This window comes from Vicia villosa, unplaced genomic scaffold (genome assembly GCF_029867415.1).
Source record: "Vicia villosa cultivar HV-30 ecotype Madison, WI unplaced genomic scaffold, Vvil1.0 ctg.000060F_1_1, whole genome shotgun sequence".
In the NCBI taxonomy this organism is placed as follows: Eukaryota; Viridiplantae; Streptophyta; class Magnoliopsida; order Fabales; family Fabaceae; genus Vicia; species Vicia villosa.
The window spans coordinates 311,860-331,215 of NW_026704990.1; the positions used below are offsets into that span (position 1 = coordinate 311,860).

Below are 19,356 nucleotides of genomic sequence, written 5' to 3' on the forward strand. Positions count from 1 at the left end.
TAAGGTACATTATCTGTGGATCTACGTGCCCTCAGGAATAATCAAGAAGTAATTTAAGATGGTGAAACTTATGGATGACAAGATACAAGTCCATTATTATCTGCTTAGTTCTAATGATCACATGTTTTGATGATGATAATACTTGAAGTCAAGCAAATGGTGAAGGTAGCTCAAGCGGTCAAAGATGCACATGATTTGACCATAACATGGTTGATCAAGTATCCCCAGAATCAAGCCAAATATTTTTTTAAAGTCAACACTGTAATCAAGGACTCTCAAGTGAAGAGTTAGGGTTTATAATCATATGTGATTTAAGATTTAGAGTGTGACAAAGAGAGTTTGAAAGCTCGTTTGATCGTGTCCTTTTAATGATTAGTCTCTTATAAAGAAAACATGGCATTTTCGGAAGTATTAAGGTTAAATCACATACACTAAAACATTTAGAAACCTCTCATTTTTTAATTAACATCATAAAAAGAAAAATGTTTTTTTGGGCATAGCCATTATTTTGGGAAGTGTCCAATTGATTAGGAACTTTTTGCAATTGTCTAATCTTGTTTTCTCACATATTTTAGTCATAGTATTTTGAGAGTGTTCTTGAATCTCAATGAGAATATTGTTTTGGGTGAGACTATTATTATAAATTTAACGAGAGAAAACTTTCCTCTTGAGTAAATAATCCGTCCTTAGGTTGGTTGGGAGATAAATCATTGAAAATGATATTTGTTTTACTTGGGGGATTTGTTTAAGTATCTGTTTAGATCGTGAGCTCTGCCATAAAAGAAAATATTTCTTTTGAGTTCGTGAAGAATAACCAGTGAAAAATCTTCACAACAATTCTTGAGCTTAGTGTAGTTAAAATCTCTATCAACTTGAGATCATCTTGATATAAATCTCACTCGGTTTATGTTTTGAGCCATGTACAAAAGTTCAGTAGGTTTGAGATCATCCTGGTATAAATCTCGGTTGAGTCTGGATGATAGCCAACTTAAAATTACGTCATTGTTCATGGTCAGCATGTGTATAAAACTGTGATTCAGTTCAGAGGAATAGCCAACCCAAAATTTTGTCTTTGATCGAGATCAACATGTGCAAAATATCTGTTTGGTTTAGAGACTAACAACTCGAAGCTCTATTTGCTGTTTGGATTGGATACTAACCACTTCAAGCCACTGTTCATTATTTGGTTGGAAAGTTATCCTGAAAACTTCATTTTTTTTATATAAGGGAGTTCGTGGACTTAACTTTCTAAAAGCTCTCAAGCAATTGTGGATAGTCTCAAGATCAATTCTTTGAGAGAGGAGTATGACACTTTATTAGACCGAATCTCAATAAATCTCCAGTGTCATCTCTCTTCCTTTATCTCTTTAATTTTCCACTTAATTTTTCTACTTTGAGTTTCTACTGCATATTGATTCAAATGTTTTATAAAATATTTTCAAACTTTGATTTTGTTTTAAATCAACGATTTTCAAACCTCCACACTTCACACATCCCTTCTTGAGTAAGGAGTCAGATGTCCAACATTATTTTGGTCTAGCGCGAAGGCTGGATACCTTTGAAATAGATAATGCATTGTTTGAATCATGTTGGATTAGAAATTCACATATGGAGCTACATTGTCCTATTTCGAAAGCAACCTCATTCTATTGTGATAACGTGAGCGCGATGTACCATTCAAACAATCCTATTCAACATCAACACACTAAACACATTGAGATTGCTATACAGTTCGTGCATGAGAAATTTGCACACGTTGAAGTGTGAGTTTTACATGTTCTCTCAAGTTATCAAATTGCTTACATCTTCACAAAGAAACTTCTGCTGCGACTCTTTGACAATTTTAGTAATAAGCTGATGATATCCTCCAATTTCGACTATCAAGTGTATTTGAATAAATGTAAATACTACTATAGTTAACATATCTATGAGGAATGATTTATTAGGTTTTATTATTATTGTTATTAGAAATTATTATGAATGATTGCTCATTATTGTATAGAATCATTCTGAGATCAACTAACAAATATTATGGATGATTGTTCATTGTTGCATAGAATTATAGAAGATCAATTTGTTGCATATATAACAAAGCATGAAAGAAATAAACTTCACGACAAATATTTATAAGAATAACCATTGACATTGTACTTGATATCGAGTATTATGATACTGGTTTACAAGCTGTCATTGTACTGATTGAGATGTTTCAGTGGTATAGCATGATGTAGTTTTTGACATTTGTTTTACTCTAGTAGACATCTTCTTGAGATGTTGCTATACGGTGAGCTTCCTTATTCAAGGATCAAAGCTAATTATACTTTCTTATTTGTTTGTAATCAGAAATATTGTTCTTTTCTATTTGTTATCATCAAAACTTCAAAGATAAGTAATGTGTCTGAATCAACTTGGTTCTTACATGTCTACTGAGTCTAGGATTCTTACGACCTTACTGAACCATGTTTTTGGTTAGAAAATTTTCGCCGCTTAGTAATGTCTTGGAAGTTGGAACACTGATATATTTGAAAAAAAGTTTCTGATATTGCACATAATTACTAGTTTGATCTGACTTGAACTGTCCACAAAAAAAGAACCAGTTTTGAAATCGTGCATCTAAGTTTTTAAAGACAAAGATAGTAGTAAATGATTTGAAAGTGTGACCAAATTGAAGTCATTTGTAAACATGACAGTAACTTTTGTTCTGATACAGAATCTGTAACTTTTGTTTGTTCAACCTAATGCATACTACACTTCGGTATTTATAACATTGTTCATAACAAGTTGACTACAGTTTCAGGCTCAAAATTGAAAAGAATTTTAACACTAGATAGGAGTGGTGGACAACTATTTTTATGCAGCAAAATAATACTGACTGAATCTGCTGAGAGGCTCTCTATTCTCTACAATACCTGCTTAAGGCTTAATATATTATTATAGATATATCAGGGAGAGACTAAATTGAAATATCTACATATATATATAATTCCAGGAATCAGTTTTCCCCCCTTTATTCTCTTGGGTTCATAACTATTGAGATGTAAACCATTTTCCTTTCAATTTATTTATAATCTTTATTTTCTATTAAAACATTTCTCATTGCTGCTGCTGGCTAATATTTGGGAATGAATTCTTCCTGCTGCAACTGGACCAATATTCAGCTACCAGTTTAGAGAATGATGAGTTGGTTTCCATTAGCTTTGAAGGTTCATCATATTCCACCATTTTCCCTTTCATAAACCGACCAAAATTTATGAGACAAAAAAGTACTTGAAAACAAAAGTAGAGAAGATTAAACAATTAACATACCATAAGAGAGAACCATGACCATGTCACTGTCTATTACGGTTGGAACTCTGTGAGCAACTGTTATAACTGTGCATTCTGCAAATTCTTGTCTAATTACTCTTTGTAGAATGGCATCCGTAGAAGAATCAATAGATGCAGTAGCTTCATCCAGAACAAGAATTCTGTTTCTCTTAAGTAGAACTCTTCCAAGACAAAACAATTGTCTTTGTCCCAAGCTCCAGTTTCCACCTTCATCACTCACTGCAAAACTTATCAGAATTTGATTTTTCATTCTTTATTTATTGGTAGCAAAATCACATGCTGAACAATATAAAGGAGAAGGTTTAGTTTCAATTATTATATTCATATTGTTTTAGTAATGTTGAAAGAGTAAGTTATATGAAATAGATTGTTGCTAAAAACTGACCAGGAGAGTCCAAGAGACTTGGTAGCTTGCTGATTGTTTCTTTAAGCTGGCATTTCTCTACAGCCTAAACATGATAACCAAATATAATCAAACGGAACCAGTTCGTATTGAATTTCTACTACAGTTAATAGCTACATGTTTTTCGACCTTTTAAAACTAGTTTATTTACCTTCCATATTTCATCATCTGTGTACAGGCCCAGAGGATCCAGGTTTGTCCTAATGCTGCCCTTGAAAAGAGTTGGTTCTTGAGGGATTATGCTTAGCCTCGTTCTCAAATCCTTCAACCCAATTGAGCAGATGTTCAACCCATCAATAAGAATATCACCTCTTGAAGGCTCAACTAAGCGAAACAAAGCACTTATAAGTGTACTTTTTCCACTTCCAGTCCTTCCAACAACTCCTACCCTACTCCCTTCTTTAAATGTACAAGTAATTCCCTTGAGGACTAATGGAGCATTAGGACGATACCTAATCTAAAACCAATGTAAAAAATTGCCATCAAAACATAATTTTTCTGTTCACTTCAGAAATAAAAAGCTGAAAACAAATATATGTACACTAAGTCATTGATGAAACTTTACCTCCAAGTCTTGAAGATCAATCCTGCCTTTGGAAGGCCACGAAGATGGTGGCCGGTTATTATCCAGATTGGCAGGAGGCTCAACCGGTATGTGAATGAATTGCTTCATTCTTTCAACAGATATAATATAATTTAACATGTCGGAAAACCATTTACTCCAAAATGTTTGGGCCGTTGTCAAGTGAAGTGCATAAGAAAGAGACAGACCCACAAGGCCTGCACAGAACAGGAGAGTTGCCACAAGCTATTAGCTTGATCTAAATTTTACCATTGTAGATGTTAATTGACCTTTATATTATAAGTTTAAATATGTGTTTGTCCAAGCAAGTATATTTAAACATAGAATATCTTACTACCTGGAGATACATATCCCTGAGGAAGTAGAATAAGTAACAAAGCTGCAGTGATGGCAGTCAAACTTTGAAGTGCTTCAATCCTTAAAATTGCCCATTCCATTGCCACATTGGTATGAAAGAACAATGAAGCATCTGTGTCCACAAGTGTTAAGTAGTTTTTGAAAAAATTGTCCATCATGTTGAATGCTCTTACAGTAACCACTCCAAGTGATGTCTCAGCTGCAAAATTCATGACTGGAGCTTTGGTTGTTCCATTGATCCTTATTAGTTCCCTAGCAGTAGCTTGATAATATAGCTTTTAGGAAAGAAAAACAAATTAAGAAGTTCCCAGTTCAACGATCCAACCTTAGACATAGAAGGAATCAAGAAAATCTGGAAGTTGGATAAACCTGAATGTATATTGATGCAACCATTGCAGGAACAGCAACAATGAGAACTTGCCATGTGACTGAAACCATTATACAAATTATCACCACAATTTCAATTGTCATAGATGCTACATAGGTGATGGAATAAGGTATATCAAAGTCCAAAATACTCAAATCTGATGAAGCCTGCACAAAAGAGGAGAAAATAATGGCCTAATCATAGTAATAAATGAATCAAAATTTCTTCCCATATTGGTAGTAAAAAAAATCTCACTCTAGTTAAAATCCTTCCTACAGGAGTTGAATCAAAGAACAACATTGGAGCATTGAAGATAGCTGCAGTGAAGCTTGAGAAGAAAGCTGTAGAAGCTTTTAGTCCAAGCAGTGCAGTAATGTAAGACCTCACATATACAAAAGCAACACTAGCAAAAGAAATTAAAGTATAAACTCCGATCAAAGTGGCATTTGTTACTTTTGGAATTTCAATGGCTATAGCAAGCCAAAAGGTTGATGCAGTTTGCAAAGCCAAAAAAACAGATTGTCCTAATATGATCAAACACATCATAAATGTCCCTTTGGAATAATTAATATAATCCCAGAATGGCCTCCATCCGATATTACCAATCACTTTTTCTTCCTCTTTTGTAAGTTGTGAACCAATCGGACCCTTGATACTAGCAATCTCTCCCTCACTTTGATTATTACTGAGATAAAAACCATGAGAGTTTTGAGGATTAGACAAAATCTCATTTTCAGAACCTCTTTTAGTTCCATTAACTTGATTCAACTCAGTAATTGTGTCCTTATGAGCACTCACAAGAAGCTTAAAGGCTGTTCCAGATATCAGGAGATTCTCATACGTGTCTGATTGAATAACTTTTCCACCCTCCATTACCTAGAATTTGAGTTAATCATGTTAAACTATAGTTCAAATGTAATATAATATAATAGGCATACAAATGAAATACTTTACCAAGATAGTATCAACTTCTGAGAGAAACTCCACTTGATGAGTAACTAGAATGACTGTTTTCTCCCTTAAAGCAGTCATGACACAGTCCTATAATGTCGTAGATGCAGTTAGTTTTTGATACAACAAAATGAGGACAATAATTTTATTATCATTAATTAATTAGCATAATGAAAGTCATAGTTCTTTACATTGAAGAGTATTGCAGCTGTATGTGCATCAACTGCACTGAAAGGATCATCAAGAAGATAGATGTCAGTATCATTGTAGACTGCTCTAGCTAGTTGAATCCTTTGCTTTTGCCCTCCACTCAAGTTAATCCCTCTCTGACCAATTTCTGTAAGATCACCATGGCTAAAATCATTGATATCCTTGTCTAAGGCACAAGCCTTAATTGCTTTCTCGTATCTTGTTTTGTCCATTGGCTTGCCAAAGAGTATATTATCTCGAACTGTTCCACTCTGGATCCATGCAGATTGGGAAACATAAGCAAGAGTGCCACCTACATTAACCTGTTTCCCATTACAGTGAAATATCATATGGTGAAAATTTTGAAGGTACTATGTTTATTCATATGAATTTTGCATGGTACAAAATCTAAATAGGCTCTATTGGTAACTTACAGTTCCTGAAATCCTGGGAATCTCTCCTAGTATTGCATACAAAAGTGATGATTTTCCAGCACCAACTGGTCCACAAACTGCTATTTTTTGCCCCCATTTGATTCCTAGATTCACATCCATTAAAGTTGGAGACACAGATTCATGATCCCAAATGAAGTTACCATCTTGAATTTCCACTGCATTAACCGAACATTGCTTTAGGTTTCTTTCACTATCATCTTTGTTTAGCTCTTCATCAAGCAAAAAGTTATTAAGACGATCAAAGGAAACCTTAACTTGAATAAGAATGGATAGAGCCTGTGGAATCATTTTAACAGGCTCTCCCATGTTTCTCAATGTTGAAATAACTGTGAAAATAGTTTCAGCATTCAATGGTGCACTATTGGTAACAGCACATCCAAGGAACACAACAGCAGAAACAACTGTAGGAGACATCCAATAAAGAAATGTACTAGAAGCTTTCAAAATCTGCACCTTAGACAACCATTTGAACTCTTTATCGCGTAGAGACTCGATTAAGTTCTTGAATTTTTCTTCCCATGATTGTAACTTAATTATCTTCATACTATTTAGAATCTCCGAAGTGGATCGAAGACGTTCGTCCTGTGCAATCATAAACTGTGTCTGACAATTTTGTAACATTCTTGCAAATGGTACATTGAGAAATCCACATATAAGAAGAGGGACCAAACCAGGAAGAGCACCAACACCAACAACACCAAAAAGAATAACAACGGAAAGAGCAAGTTGCAATGCAGAAGTCCATGCTATATGAAACCACCATGGAAATTCTCCCATTCTATAAGCATCAACTGCAATGTAATTCACAATCTCGCCGGCCGAGTGTCTTGTTCTCGCCGAGCTAGAAAGTTTTAGCTGCTTTCGATAAATCGCTACCATCAAAGCTGATCTCATTTTCATACCTGACCTCCTTGAGTTAAAATACCAATGTCTTTGAGACAAAGAGTCAAACACTTTGGAGACAATCAAGAAACCAACTATAGAAAGACCTACTCTGAGATCTGCCTCAGTTCTATTAGAATACTTGACAAAAGCATATAGTATTAAAGGTGAAATCACAACAGAAATAGTTCTGATTAATCCATAAAATGCTATTAATATGTTTTCTTTTAAGAAAGTTATAACTATAGACCAAAGAACCAAACTCTTTGTATTATTCTTTATAATAAGTGATTCCCAAGATTTGACAAAATTTTGATATGCTATGTTAGCCTCATCATCAGAAACAAGGGAAGGTATGTCTTCAAGATTGAGTGGTTTTGAATAACCTAAAGTGAGTAAAGAATTAATCCAAGAGAAAATCAATTTGCTGAGAAAAGTGGCATGCCTTAGTTCTGTTTGTTTTGTTTCAACTTTTTGAGCTAGCAGTGGCTCAGAAATTTCACCTGCATTGCATGTATATTGTTAGAACAACATATAGATCAAAGAGTACAACTAATTCATGTTTCAAAGTTGAATATTGTTAGAACAGCATGCATGCCTCTAATAAAATAGATAAATAAATGTAGAAAACAATTTATTTATAGTTTGAGCAACATAGTACATGTTATAAGAATCTCACTATATATGGTTTTAATGTTATAACTTATAAGTTGATTTATAAAATTGAGTTAATATCAACCCACATATTTTAAAGAGGTGTGCTATTTTGACATTCTTTTTATACACCATATAAATTACAAAGCAAAATGCTCTTGTGATAGAAGGGTATTATATAATTTATATTAGTAGTATTGTTATCGATGGGAATAATAATTGAATTTATATTATTAGTATGTTCTTGGGCTTTTGTGTTTTTGGGTTTTTAATTGAATATTCATTATGGAAACTATATATGTAGTGTCTTTGACACAACCAAGAGTAAAAAAGAAATCAATGAAGTTTATTTTTATTAGTTTAATTTATCTTTTCTCTAGTGTAGAATTTTAAAACTTTCTTAGGGTTTTGATAGTGTTCTCTTTTAGAGCCTATCATCTTGCACAAAAATCAAAAGAGAATAAATTATTAAAAAACAAAATTGGTATTATGTATATATACTATTACGGTGTAGGGTGTTAGAAATAGTGCCATCATATATTTTCAGTATTTTAAATTAGAATCAAAGTTTTGTAGGAATCTACATGCTACCCCCCATTTAATACATGTCACCCCTCAAATAGGATGTTTTTTATCAAATTATTCCTGTAAAATATCGGATATTTTTTTAAATTTTCGATACTGTACTGGAAATTTTGTTGGATTTACCAATTTACCGTATGTGATGCTACATACCGGAAATTTAAAATTTCCGGTATATTTATTTGAATTGTTTTGATTTACCGCAAATTCGAACCCATAGGCAATTTCTGGAAAATTTGTACACATAGCAGTTTGAACATATAGGCAATTTCCGAAAATTTGAACACAAAGCAATTTTCCTGTATTGGAATAGGCTGTTACTTGAGAACACATAGATACACATCGTAAATTCCAAATTTCCGGTATTGGGTTTTTATTGGAAATTCGTGAAATTTTCGAGACGGGTAATGGATGTGGTAAAATTATCGGAATTTTTTGATAAAAGAATACCAAACTTTTTTTTAAAAACAAAGAATTTCCGGTATCGACTAAAAAAGGTACCGGAAATTTACTTTTTGATGATATTAGCAACAATAATTTTTTTTCGAAAAAGATAAATTTTTTGAGTAAATAGTATAAGGGGTGTTTTGGGAATAACATAAAATGGGGGTGGCATGTCTATTTTAAGGGATGGCATGTAGTTTCTTCAAAGTTTTGTTAAAGATGGATTGGACCAACTACTTTCGAGTTTCAACTATCAAATCAAGCACAATTTATGTCAATGCTCTAAGGTTTTGTTTGCGAGTTTGAAGGGGGGGGGGGGGGGGGAGAGGGAGGATTTTGAAAAATAGGAAGGATAAAGTAAAAAGAATAGGAAGATTTTGAATAGGAAGGTTTTGGAGGGTTTAATTTTATTTATAACACCAAAAACCCCATAAAACGGGAGAACTTAAAAATTGTATTGAATGAGGGTTTTCGAGGGTTTTAAAGCCTTATATAAATTTTCCAAATATCTTTTAAGTTGTGATAGTATTCTGAAAATTAAAATTTTAATAATGATACGACTCTTTTAACATTCTAAACAAAATTATTTTTTAAAAAAATGTCAAATATTTTCCTATTAATTGGAGACAAATAAAATTTATGAGATATTTTTAAGCAACTTTTTCTTTTCTTTTTGGACCCCAAATCAATTCATTGTATTCCAGTGCTATGCATGTGATAAAAAATATACTTAATTAATTACTTTTTAGACTATTATCCATTTAATTCCTTTTCAATAAAATTATTCAATATATTTAGTAGATGTAAATACTTAATGTTAAATAAAAAAAAATTTATTCATACAAATTTTAACATGCTCAAGTATTACTCATGTATAGGTGAATGCAGGCATGCTCAACCAATAACAGTGTGAAAAGTAAGGAGATGAAGACAAAATGCATAAACAAGAAATATTATAACTTAGAAGCATAACTCACAAGTAGTATAGAATGAAAAAGAATAAAAGTTACCTATTGAGTTCTCAAAGTAAGACATTTTTGGAGCTTGAATATGAATGATTTGTGTTTCTCAACTCAGCAGAATAGACTCTGAGCTGTGAGTATTAACAAGAGTTGTGAACATGGAAGGATCTAAGGCTTATTAATTGGTGGTAGCTGTAATGGTTTTACATTTTAATATTTTTGGGCCTACTTAAAGCAAAGTCGTGACCGAATTGAATCATTTCTTAATCATCGTAGAAGTTCTTACCCTATTAATTGTGAGAATCCGAGTACTGATTGTATGTGAGATATATTTTGGTGAATGTTTTTTCCATCTTACGTGGTAGAGAGTCATTCCAAAAATACCTCTCAAATTCAAAAAAAATATTTCCGAACATATTTCAAATACACCATAATTTTTCATAGATGAGTTATACCTTCATTTTATTCAAAAGTATATTTCCGTAATAAATTCTGAATTTCCGTAGAAAAAATGATAACCAAAGTGTGGACCTGAGTATTTCATAATCAGTGATTTTCAGTAAGGGACCGATGATTGAACATGATAGCACATATTCAACAGCTTGGATTCACTGTTCTAAAGCTACAACTCTTTATATTTTTCTAAAGGCTGTGAGAGCTCTTTTTTGTCCAATGCTATTTTTGCCTGATATTGTCCATTTGGGTTGGGAGTAAGCTTCGCTGGCTATCAAATTCTCCAAAAGCTTTATCTTATTTTTTTCTCCATGATCTTTAACTCCTTTAATGCGTAATACTATTATTTTTGTTCACTTAGTCATTTAATAGCAGTATTTATATACTTAAAGCAATTGAAAAACTAAAAATTGAATTAACTTCGTAATCACTTTTGTTATGTTCATTTGGCATCATAACTAATAACAACCCATATACAACTTATCATATATAACTAAAAAAAATTCATTGGGTGCAAGTGAGGCAACTAAGAAAATTAATTAGATCCAATGTGATAGAGTGTGTCGAGAGAAGGGAGAAAGGGACAGGCATAAAAAATTTGAAAGCTTTTAATCTAGTTTACGGTAGATGAAATCCAATCCCGACGAGTTCTCTTTTATCCAAAGAATGCATTTATTTTCTTGTTCATAATTATACTTTCTGAATTTTACTCTGTTAAACCATTCAAAGCCAAACTCAGAAACGTGAAGATAGTTGAACGACATTTTTTCCCTCCATTAAAATTCCTATCTTCCTCATTTGAGCCAAAATCCCCTAAAGTTGGAAAAGAAATTCCCTTATATTAATAGTTTAATACTATAGTTATGGTTATTACCCATTTAAATCACTGAAGTCTACCAAAGAAATTGCAATACTTCTCACAAATAGCAAAACATTTATACAACCTCCTTAAAGAATCTAATTTTGTCTTTGATAATGATTGTCCTTACACAAGATGAGAGTTCTGGACAAGCTTCTTAGGCAGCAAAAATAATCCTGAATGAATCTGCTGAGCAACATCTCCATAATACCTATGTTTAGGGTCTAATACATTTATTTTATATATACTAGGATGTGAACCATTTTTCTTCAGCTTATTTATAATTTTTATTTTCCATTAAGCCATTACTCATTGTTGCTGCCTACTAATATTTGGGAATGAATTCTTCTTGCAGCTGGACCAATATTCAGCTACCAGCTTAGAGAATGAAGAGTTGGTGTCCATTAGCTTTGAAGGCTCATCATATTCCACCATTTTCCCTTCAATAATAACCAGCCAAATATTATGAGGCAAAAAATAGTACTTGAAAACAATAGTAGAGAAGATTAAGGAATTAGCATACCATAAGAGAGGACCATGACCATGTCACTGTCTATTACAGTTGGAACTCTATGAGCAACCGTTATAACGGTGCATTCTGCAAATTCTTGTCTAATTACTCTTTGTAAAATGGCATCTGTAGCCGAGTCAATGGAGGCCGTAGCTTCGTCCAGAACAAGAATTCGGTTTCTCTTAAGTAGAACTCTTCCAAGACAAAACAATTGTCTTTGTCCCAAGCTCCAGTTTCCACCTTCATCGCTCACTGCAAAACTTATCAGAATTACACTTTGTTCGTTGCAATATCATATAATAAAACTCAATAATGATCACATATGCTGAAAGAGTATGCTATATGCAATAGATTGTTGCCAAAGATTTACCTGAAGAGTCCAAGAGACTTGGTAGCTTGCTGATTGTTTCCTTAAGCTGGCATTTCTCGACAGCCTAAACATGTGAATCAAATATAACGAAATGGCTCATGTAATAATTAAAATTTAGTAGTTACATATTTTTCTACCATTTGTAAAGTTAGCTCATTCACCTTCCATATTTCGTCGTCGGAGTACATGCCTAGAGGATCCAGATTTGTCCTAATGCTGCCTTTGAAAAGAGTTGGTTCTTGAGGGATTATGCTTAGCCTCATTCTTAAATCTTTCAACCCCATTGAGCAGATGTTCATCCCATCAATGAGAATATCACCTCTTGAAGGCTCAACTAAGCGAAATAAAGCACTTATAAGTGTGCTTTTTCCACTTCCTGTCCTTCCAACAACTCCTACCCTACTCCCTTCTTTGAATGTACAAGTGATTCCCTTAAGGACTAATGGAGCATTAGGACGGTATCTTATCTGAAACCAACATAAAAAAGAAGCTATCATACAAAAATATTCTGTCTAGTTGTCACGAAAAAACAGGCGACAACGTTGAAAGTTGAGTTGGAAATGAAGACATGGATGAAAAATTACCTCTAAGTCCTCAAGATCAATCCTGCCCTTCGAAGGCCACGAGGATGGTGGTCGGTTATTATCCACAATAGCAGGAGGCTCAGCTGGTACGTGAATGAATTGCTTGATTCTTTCAACAGAGACAATATAGTTAGATAAGTTTGAAAACCATCTACTCCAAAATATTTGGGCTTCTGTCAAGCTAAAAGCATAGGAAAGAGACACTCCCACAAGCCCTGCACAGAACAAAATCTTGTCATTGTATTTGTATTTAGAGAAATTTTAGTTCGAAAAGGAACTTATAATTAGTGACGGAGGTACTATATTGTTACCTGGGGATACGTATCCGTGAGGAAGTAGAATGATCAACAAAGATGCAGTGATGACAGTCAAACTTTGAAGTGCTTCAATCCTTAAAACTACCCATTCCATTGCAGCATTGGAATGAAAGAACAATGAAGCATCTGTGTTCACAAGTGTTAAGTAGTTTTGGAAAAATCTGTCTACCATGTTGTATGCTCTTACAGTCACCACTCCAAGTGATGTCTCAGCAGCGAAATTCATGACCGGAGCTTTGGTTGTTCCGTTGATCCGTATTAGTTCCCTTGCAGTGGCTTGATAATATTGCTGTTAAGAACAAAAAGAATTAAGATACTAGCTCAATTATCAACCTTTGTAAGAGAATAAGAAACAAGAAAGATTGGAAAGTGGATAACCTGAAAGTATATTGATGCAACCATTGCAGGAACAGCAACAATGAGAACTTGCCATGTGATTGAAGCCATTATTGAAATAACTACCAAAACTTCAATTGCTACAGATGCTACAAAGGTGATGGAAGGAGGTATGTCAAAGTCCAAAATACTCAAATCGGATGAAGCCTGCGCAAGAGATAAGAAATTATTGGTCTAACTATGAGGGGTTATGAAATAGTAATGAATGGAAAAAAAATCTTACTCTAGTTAAAATCCTTCCCACAGGAGTTGAATCAAAGAAAAGCATTGGAGCATTGAAGATAGCTGTAGTGAAGCTTGAGAAGAAAGCAGTAGAAGCTTTTAATCCAAGAAGTGCAGTCAAGTAAGACCTTGCAAATACAAAAGCGGTACTAGCAAAAGAAATTAATGCATAAACTCCGATCAAGGTGGCATTGGTTACTTTTGGAATTTCGATGGCTATAGCGAGCCAAAAGGTTGATGCAGTTTGAAAAGCCAGAAAAGCAGATTGTACTAACATGATGAAACACAACATGAGTGTCCCTTTGGAATATGTAATATAATCCCAGAATGGCTTCCATCCAACATTACCAACCATTTTTTCTTCCTCTTGTGTAAGCTGTGCGCCAATTGGACTAGAAATCTCTCCAACATTAGAGTCTTGAGGATTAGACGACAGAACCTCAATTTCAGAACCTCTTTTATTTTCATTATCTTGATTCAACTCTGTAATTGTGTCATTATGAGCACTTACAAGTAATTCAAAGGCCGTTCCTGATGTCAGGAGATTATCATAACTACCTGATTGAATAACTTTTCCTCCCTCCATTACCTATAATTTAAGTTCAACATGTTAAATATTTTCAAATGTAATATAATAGGCATCTTAATGAAATACTTTACCAAGATAGTATCAACTTCTGATAGAAACTCCACTTGATGAGTGACAAGAATGACCGTTTTCTCTCTTAAAGCAGTCATGACACAGTCCTATAATATCGTAGATGCAGTTAGTTTTTGATATAACAAAATGAGGACAAGAATTTAACTATGAATAATTAATTAACATGATAAAAGTGATATTCGCTTACATTGAATAGTATTGCAGCTGTATGTGCATCAACTGCACTGAAAGGATCATCAAGAAGATAGATATCAGCATCGTTGTAGACTGCTCTAGCTAATTGAATCCTTTGCTTTTGTCCTCCACTCATGTTAATCCCTCTCTGACCAATTTCTGTAAGATCGCCATGGCTAAAATCATTGATATCCTTATCTAAGGCACAAGCTTTGATTGCTTTCTCATATCTTGTTTTGTCCATTGGCTTGCCAAAGAGTATATTATCTCGAACCGTTCCACTTTGGATCCATGCAGATTGGGAAACATATGCAAGAGTGCCACCTACATTAACCTGTTTTCCATATAGTGAAATATTATATGGCGGAAAAGTGTTTATTCATATGAATTTTGCATGATACAAAATCTAAATATGTTATATTAGAAACTTACAGTTCCGGAGATCTTAGGAATCTCTCCTAGTATTGCATACAAAAGTGATGATTTTCCAGCTCCAACTGGTCCACAAACTGCAATTTTATGTCCCCATTTGATTTCTAAATTCACATCTACTAAAGTTGGAGACGCAGATTCATGATCCCAAATGAAGTTTCCATCTTGAATTTCCACAGCATTAACCAACCATTGCTTATCTTTCCTTTCACTATCATCACTGTTTAGTTCTTCATCAAGCAAAAAGTTATTAAGACGATCGAAGGAAACCTTAACTTGAATCATAATGGATAGAGCCTGTGGGACCATTTTAACAGGATCTCCCATGTTCCTCAATGTTGCAAGAACTGTGAAAATAGTTTCAGCATTCAATGGTGCACTCTTGGTAACAGCACATCCAAGGAACACAACAGCAGAAACAACTGTAGGAGACATCCAATAAAGAAATGAACTAAAAGCATTCAAGATCTGCACCTTAGACAGCCATATGAACTCTCTATCACGTAGAGACTCGACTAAGTTCTTGAATTTTTCTTCCCATGATTGTAACTTAATGATCTTCATACTATTTAGAATCTCTGAAGTAGTTCGAAGACGTTCGTCCTGTGCAATCATAAACTGTGACTGACAATTTTGTAGGATCCTTGCAAATGGTACATTGAGAAATCCACATATAAGAAGAGGGACCAAACCAGGAAGAGCACCGATACCAACAACGCCAAAAAGGATACCAATAGAAAGAACAAGCTGCAATGCAGAAGTCCATGCTATATGAAACCACCACGGAAATTCCCCCATTCTATACGCATCAACAGCAATGTAATTCACAATTTCCCCAGCCGAGTGTCGAGCCCTCGCCGAGCTAGAAAGCTTTAACTGCTTTCGATAAACAGCTACCATCAGAGCTGATCTCATTTTCATTCCTGACCTCCTTGAGTTAAAAAACCAATGTCTTTGAAACAAAGACTCACACACTTTGGTGAGAATCAAAATACCAACTATTGAAAGACCTTTTCTAAGATCTGCCTCAGTTCTATTTGAATAGTTAACAAAAGTATAGAGTATTAGAGGCGAAACTACAACAGAAATCGTTCTGATTAATCCATAAAACGCTATTAATATGTTTTCTTTTAAGTAAGTTCTAACTATAGACCAAAGAACCAAACTCTTTGTATTATTCTTAGTCCTCTCTCTAACCAATGATTCCCAAGCATGGACAAATTTTTGATAAGCCATGTTTGCGTCGTCTTCAGAAACAAGAGAAGGAATCTCTTCAAGTCCTAGTGGCTTTGAGTAACCTAAACTGAGTAACGAATTAATCCAAGAGAAAATCAACTTACTGAGAAAAGTAGCACGACCTAGTCCGGTTTGTTTAGTTTCAATTCTTTGAGCTAATAACGGCTCAGATAAATCTTCTTGGACGCTACGAGTTCCTAAATAACTAAGATTTTTAAAGACACAATATAGAAGAAGAAAATGCACAAGCCACTGTAAAATATCAAAAGTTTCAACTGCATGATTTTGTAACAGAATTTCAATGTTGAGAACTGAAACCAATACAGAAGAAGATAGCCACCATATAGAGTTTAATATCCTTATCCATTTAACTCTCTGAACAATCAAAGAAACCGCAAAAGAAATCCAAATGATTCCTCTTACAACGCAAGTTAACCATTTCATTTGCTCAGAGTCATCAACTTCAGCTACAAGATTCCACAATCCAATACCGAAAAACGCAATGCTAATAACACCACAACAGATTGAAACAACAAGGAAAATCCAGCATTTTCTTTGGCTTTCGTTCGTAGAACTTTTTCGGATGAATGTGATAATCAAAGATAAGTAGTAGACACATAGAAAGAGTATATTGATAATGTCTATTAAGCTTCTCTGAGAACATAAAGAAGTGAAATCAAAACTCTTCAAACAAATCCATGAAAATTCACCTGCATATATATATGATCCAATAAAGAGAAACAATTATTCAATGTTACAAAGTTGACTAATGTGAACAAGAAATCATTATTAAGAACTCATGATAGTTGTCACATGCACAAACTAAATGATGCAAAAAAAATCATGAAACTATTACATAATTTACATGATACTAAAGTTTAGAAGAAGAAAAATAGGAATTGAAGTTACCGATTGAGTTCGAAAAGTAGTCCATTTTTGAAGCTTGAATATGAATGTTTGTGGTCCTCACTTCAGGAGAACAAGCTCATAGAAGTGATTATTACCAAGAGTTGTGAACTATATGCTCTTCACATTTTAACAAATCACTCTCCAGTTTTATAGGACTTTATAAAGGCTTAGAATTTTGAATTGAATGCTGTTCAATCTTACATAAATTTGTTTGCAAGTTAAGATTCCTTCCATTTATAAATATATTTTAAAATTATTTTAACAGTAATTAAATAATAACTAAATATAAAAAATTCAAATTTTATATATTTACTGTTACATATTGTATAGTTTTTGGGATATCAACATTATTGGTCATAGTATTACGTACTCAAAAGCCAAATCAATGATGGAGTACATCAAGTAATTCCAACAAGATTAGGTATATAATTCCAAAACAAACACATTGATCATAGACCTTACTGTACATGTGACTGAATCAAAAGTATATTAGATTGCACAATATCACTATCAAAATTAATGTTTAAGAAAATTTTGGTTTGATAAGTTCATTTTAACTTACTCTTAAAGTTGATTTATTCATGATATCTCTAATCAAGAATGCATAATGAAAACCATATCATGACATTTTTATGGATGTAATTCAGCATATTCCTTCAATAAAAAATTTAGATCCTAAAAATCTTAGGAAAATATGTAGATATTTTTGTGAAATTTATTGCAAAAAAGTTTATGTTGCATACAGATGAGAACCCCTGATGTCATTTTTGAATTTTCATAAGATTTTAAACAAATATATATAAGATGTTTCGACTCAATTAATTTGATCTTCTCGATTTTACTTCGCAATATACTTAGATGTATATATTTTTGTGACTTTTAAGTGTTTTTTGGAAAAATTACAAGAACCAGTAAAATTAAATGATAGTATATTATGATCTGACAAAACATAGATTTGGGACCATTGAGGGAAAGGATTAGCTACCTTTGAGCTATAGTCATGAATAAGGTGCTAATATTAGTATTATTCTAATACAAGACAGGACATTTGAAAAATGACAAAGTTTTGTATTGATCAATCTATCCAAATCTTAGAAAAATGTAACCACAAACACAGCAAGTCCAGCTATTATTAGTAAAACAAAACAAAATTCGAGAGTGTTTTTGGGTGAGAAGAAAGTATAAAGAAAGAAATGAGAGCGGATATAAACTAAGATAAAGAGATAAGATTAGTCCCTCATAATAAAAAAATAAAATAAAATAATAAGAAAGAGATAAGAAATATAAACTTCTATATAAAATGCACAAGTTAAATATGATTTGTTCAATATAATAGACTTGATATTCTCTGTTTTTAAATGATTATCATTATGGTAAATAAAAGTTGTTCTAATATGAATATCATTATCAATTTTTAATGTAGAAATAATTATCATTGTTGTGACTTTTTAATTATTAGTACCTACATTATTTTTTCAATGTATTAATAAAAAGATTAATTTAGTACATCATTATGACTTATGACTTGATCATTATATCAAATGATTGTCATATTTTCATTACAAAATAATATGGGGAAATGCTAACGAGTGCCCCAGGGGCACTGGTTAAGAGTTTAAAAAGGTAAGTAATACTTATATTTAATATTTTAAAATGGAAATATGTGACTTTTTTTAAGAAATAACAAAGTTTGTTTTATTAAAATTACTTGTATTCAATACATTGAAAATTGAAATAACTAGTTTATTTAAGGAATGTTTGCTTTATATGGAATGCTTAAAGAGTGTCCCTGGGGCACTCGTTAGCATGACCCAAATAATATAAATCACATTTAAAGAATTATAGGTATAGTTTCACGTTTCACGTTTTTTAAGATATAGTTTCAAAAAACCTCTCACCACTTATTTTTAAGGTATAGTTTCACGTTTTAAGTTTTTTGTTTGTTGGTTAATTGGTTGGGCAGAGACTTTGTCTCACCTCCATATCTAGTGGGTTTACTCTTGAATTTTTGTTTTTTTTAATGGTCTCCACCTAAAACAAAATTCAATTTTAGTTTGACATTCAATAAACCAGTTT

At 33.0% G+C, this 19,356-nt stretch overlaps 2 protein-coding genes across 2 annotated transcripts; both read right to left on the minus strand.

Moving 5' to 3' along the window:
- Positions 1–2,665: 2,665 nt before the first annotated feature.
- LOC131623317 (ABC transporter C family member 8-like) lies at positions 2,666–10,446 on the minus strand. The gene is made up of 12 exons (XM_058894322.1): positions 10,205–10,446; positions 6,612–8,017; positions 6,180–6,500; positions 5,992–6,078; positions 5,293–5,913; positions 5,040–5,204; positions 4,651–4,945; positions 4,296–4,510; positions 3,882–4,187; positions 3,713–3,776; positions 3,307–3,546; positions 2,666–3,227 (listed from the first exon to the last, which is right to left on the minus strand). Exons 1-12 carry the CDS (start codon positions 10,227–10,229, stop codon positions 3,094–3,096), a joined length of 3,879 nt encoding a protein of 1,292 aa, XP_058750305.1. The 5' UTR covers positions 10,230–10,446; the 3' UTR covers positions 2,666–3,093.
- Positions 10,447–11,503: 1,057 nt separating this feature from the next.
- LOC131623316 (ABC transporter C family member 8-like) lies at positions 11,504–17,460 on the minus strand. The gene is made up of 12 exons (XM_058894321.1): positions 17,281–17,460; positions 15,136–17,081; positions 14,717–15,037; positions 14,529–14,615; positions 13,870–14,457; positions 13,629–13,793; positions 13,245–13,539; positions 12,934–13,148; positions 12,511–12,816; positions 12,350–12,413; positions 11,992–12,231; positions 11,504–11,908 (listed from the first exon to the last, which is right to left on the minus strand). The coding sequence occupies exons 1-12, from the start codon at positions 17,303–17,305 to the stop codon at positions 11,778–11,780; spliced, it is 4,383 nt and encodes a 1,460-aa protein (XP_058750304.1). The 5' UTR covers positions 17,306–17,460; the 3' UTR covers positions 11,504–11,777.
- Between the last annotated feature and the right edge of the window lie 1,896 nt (positions 17,461–19,356).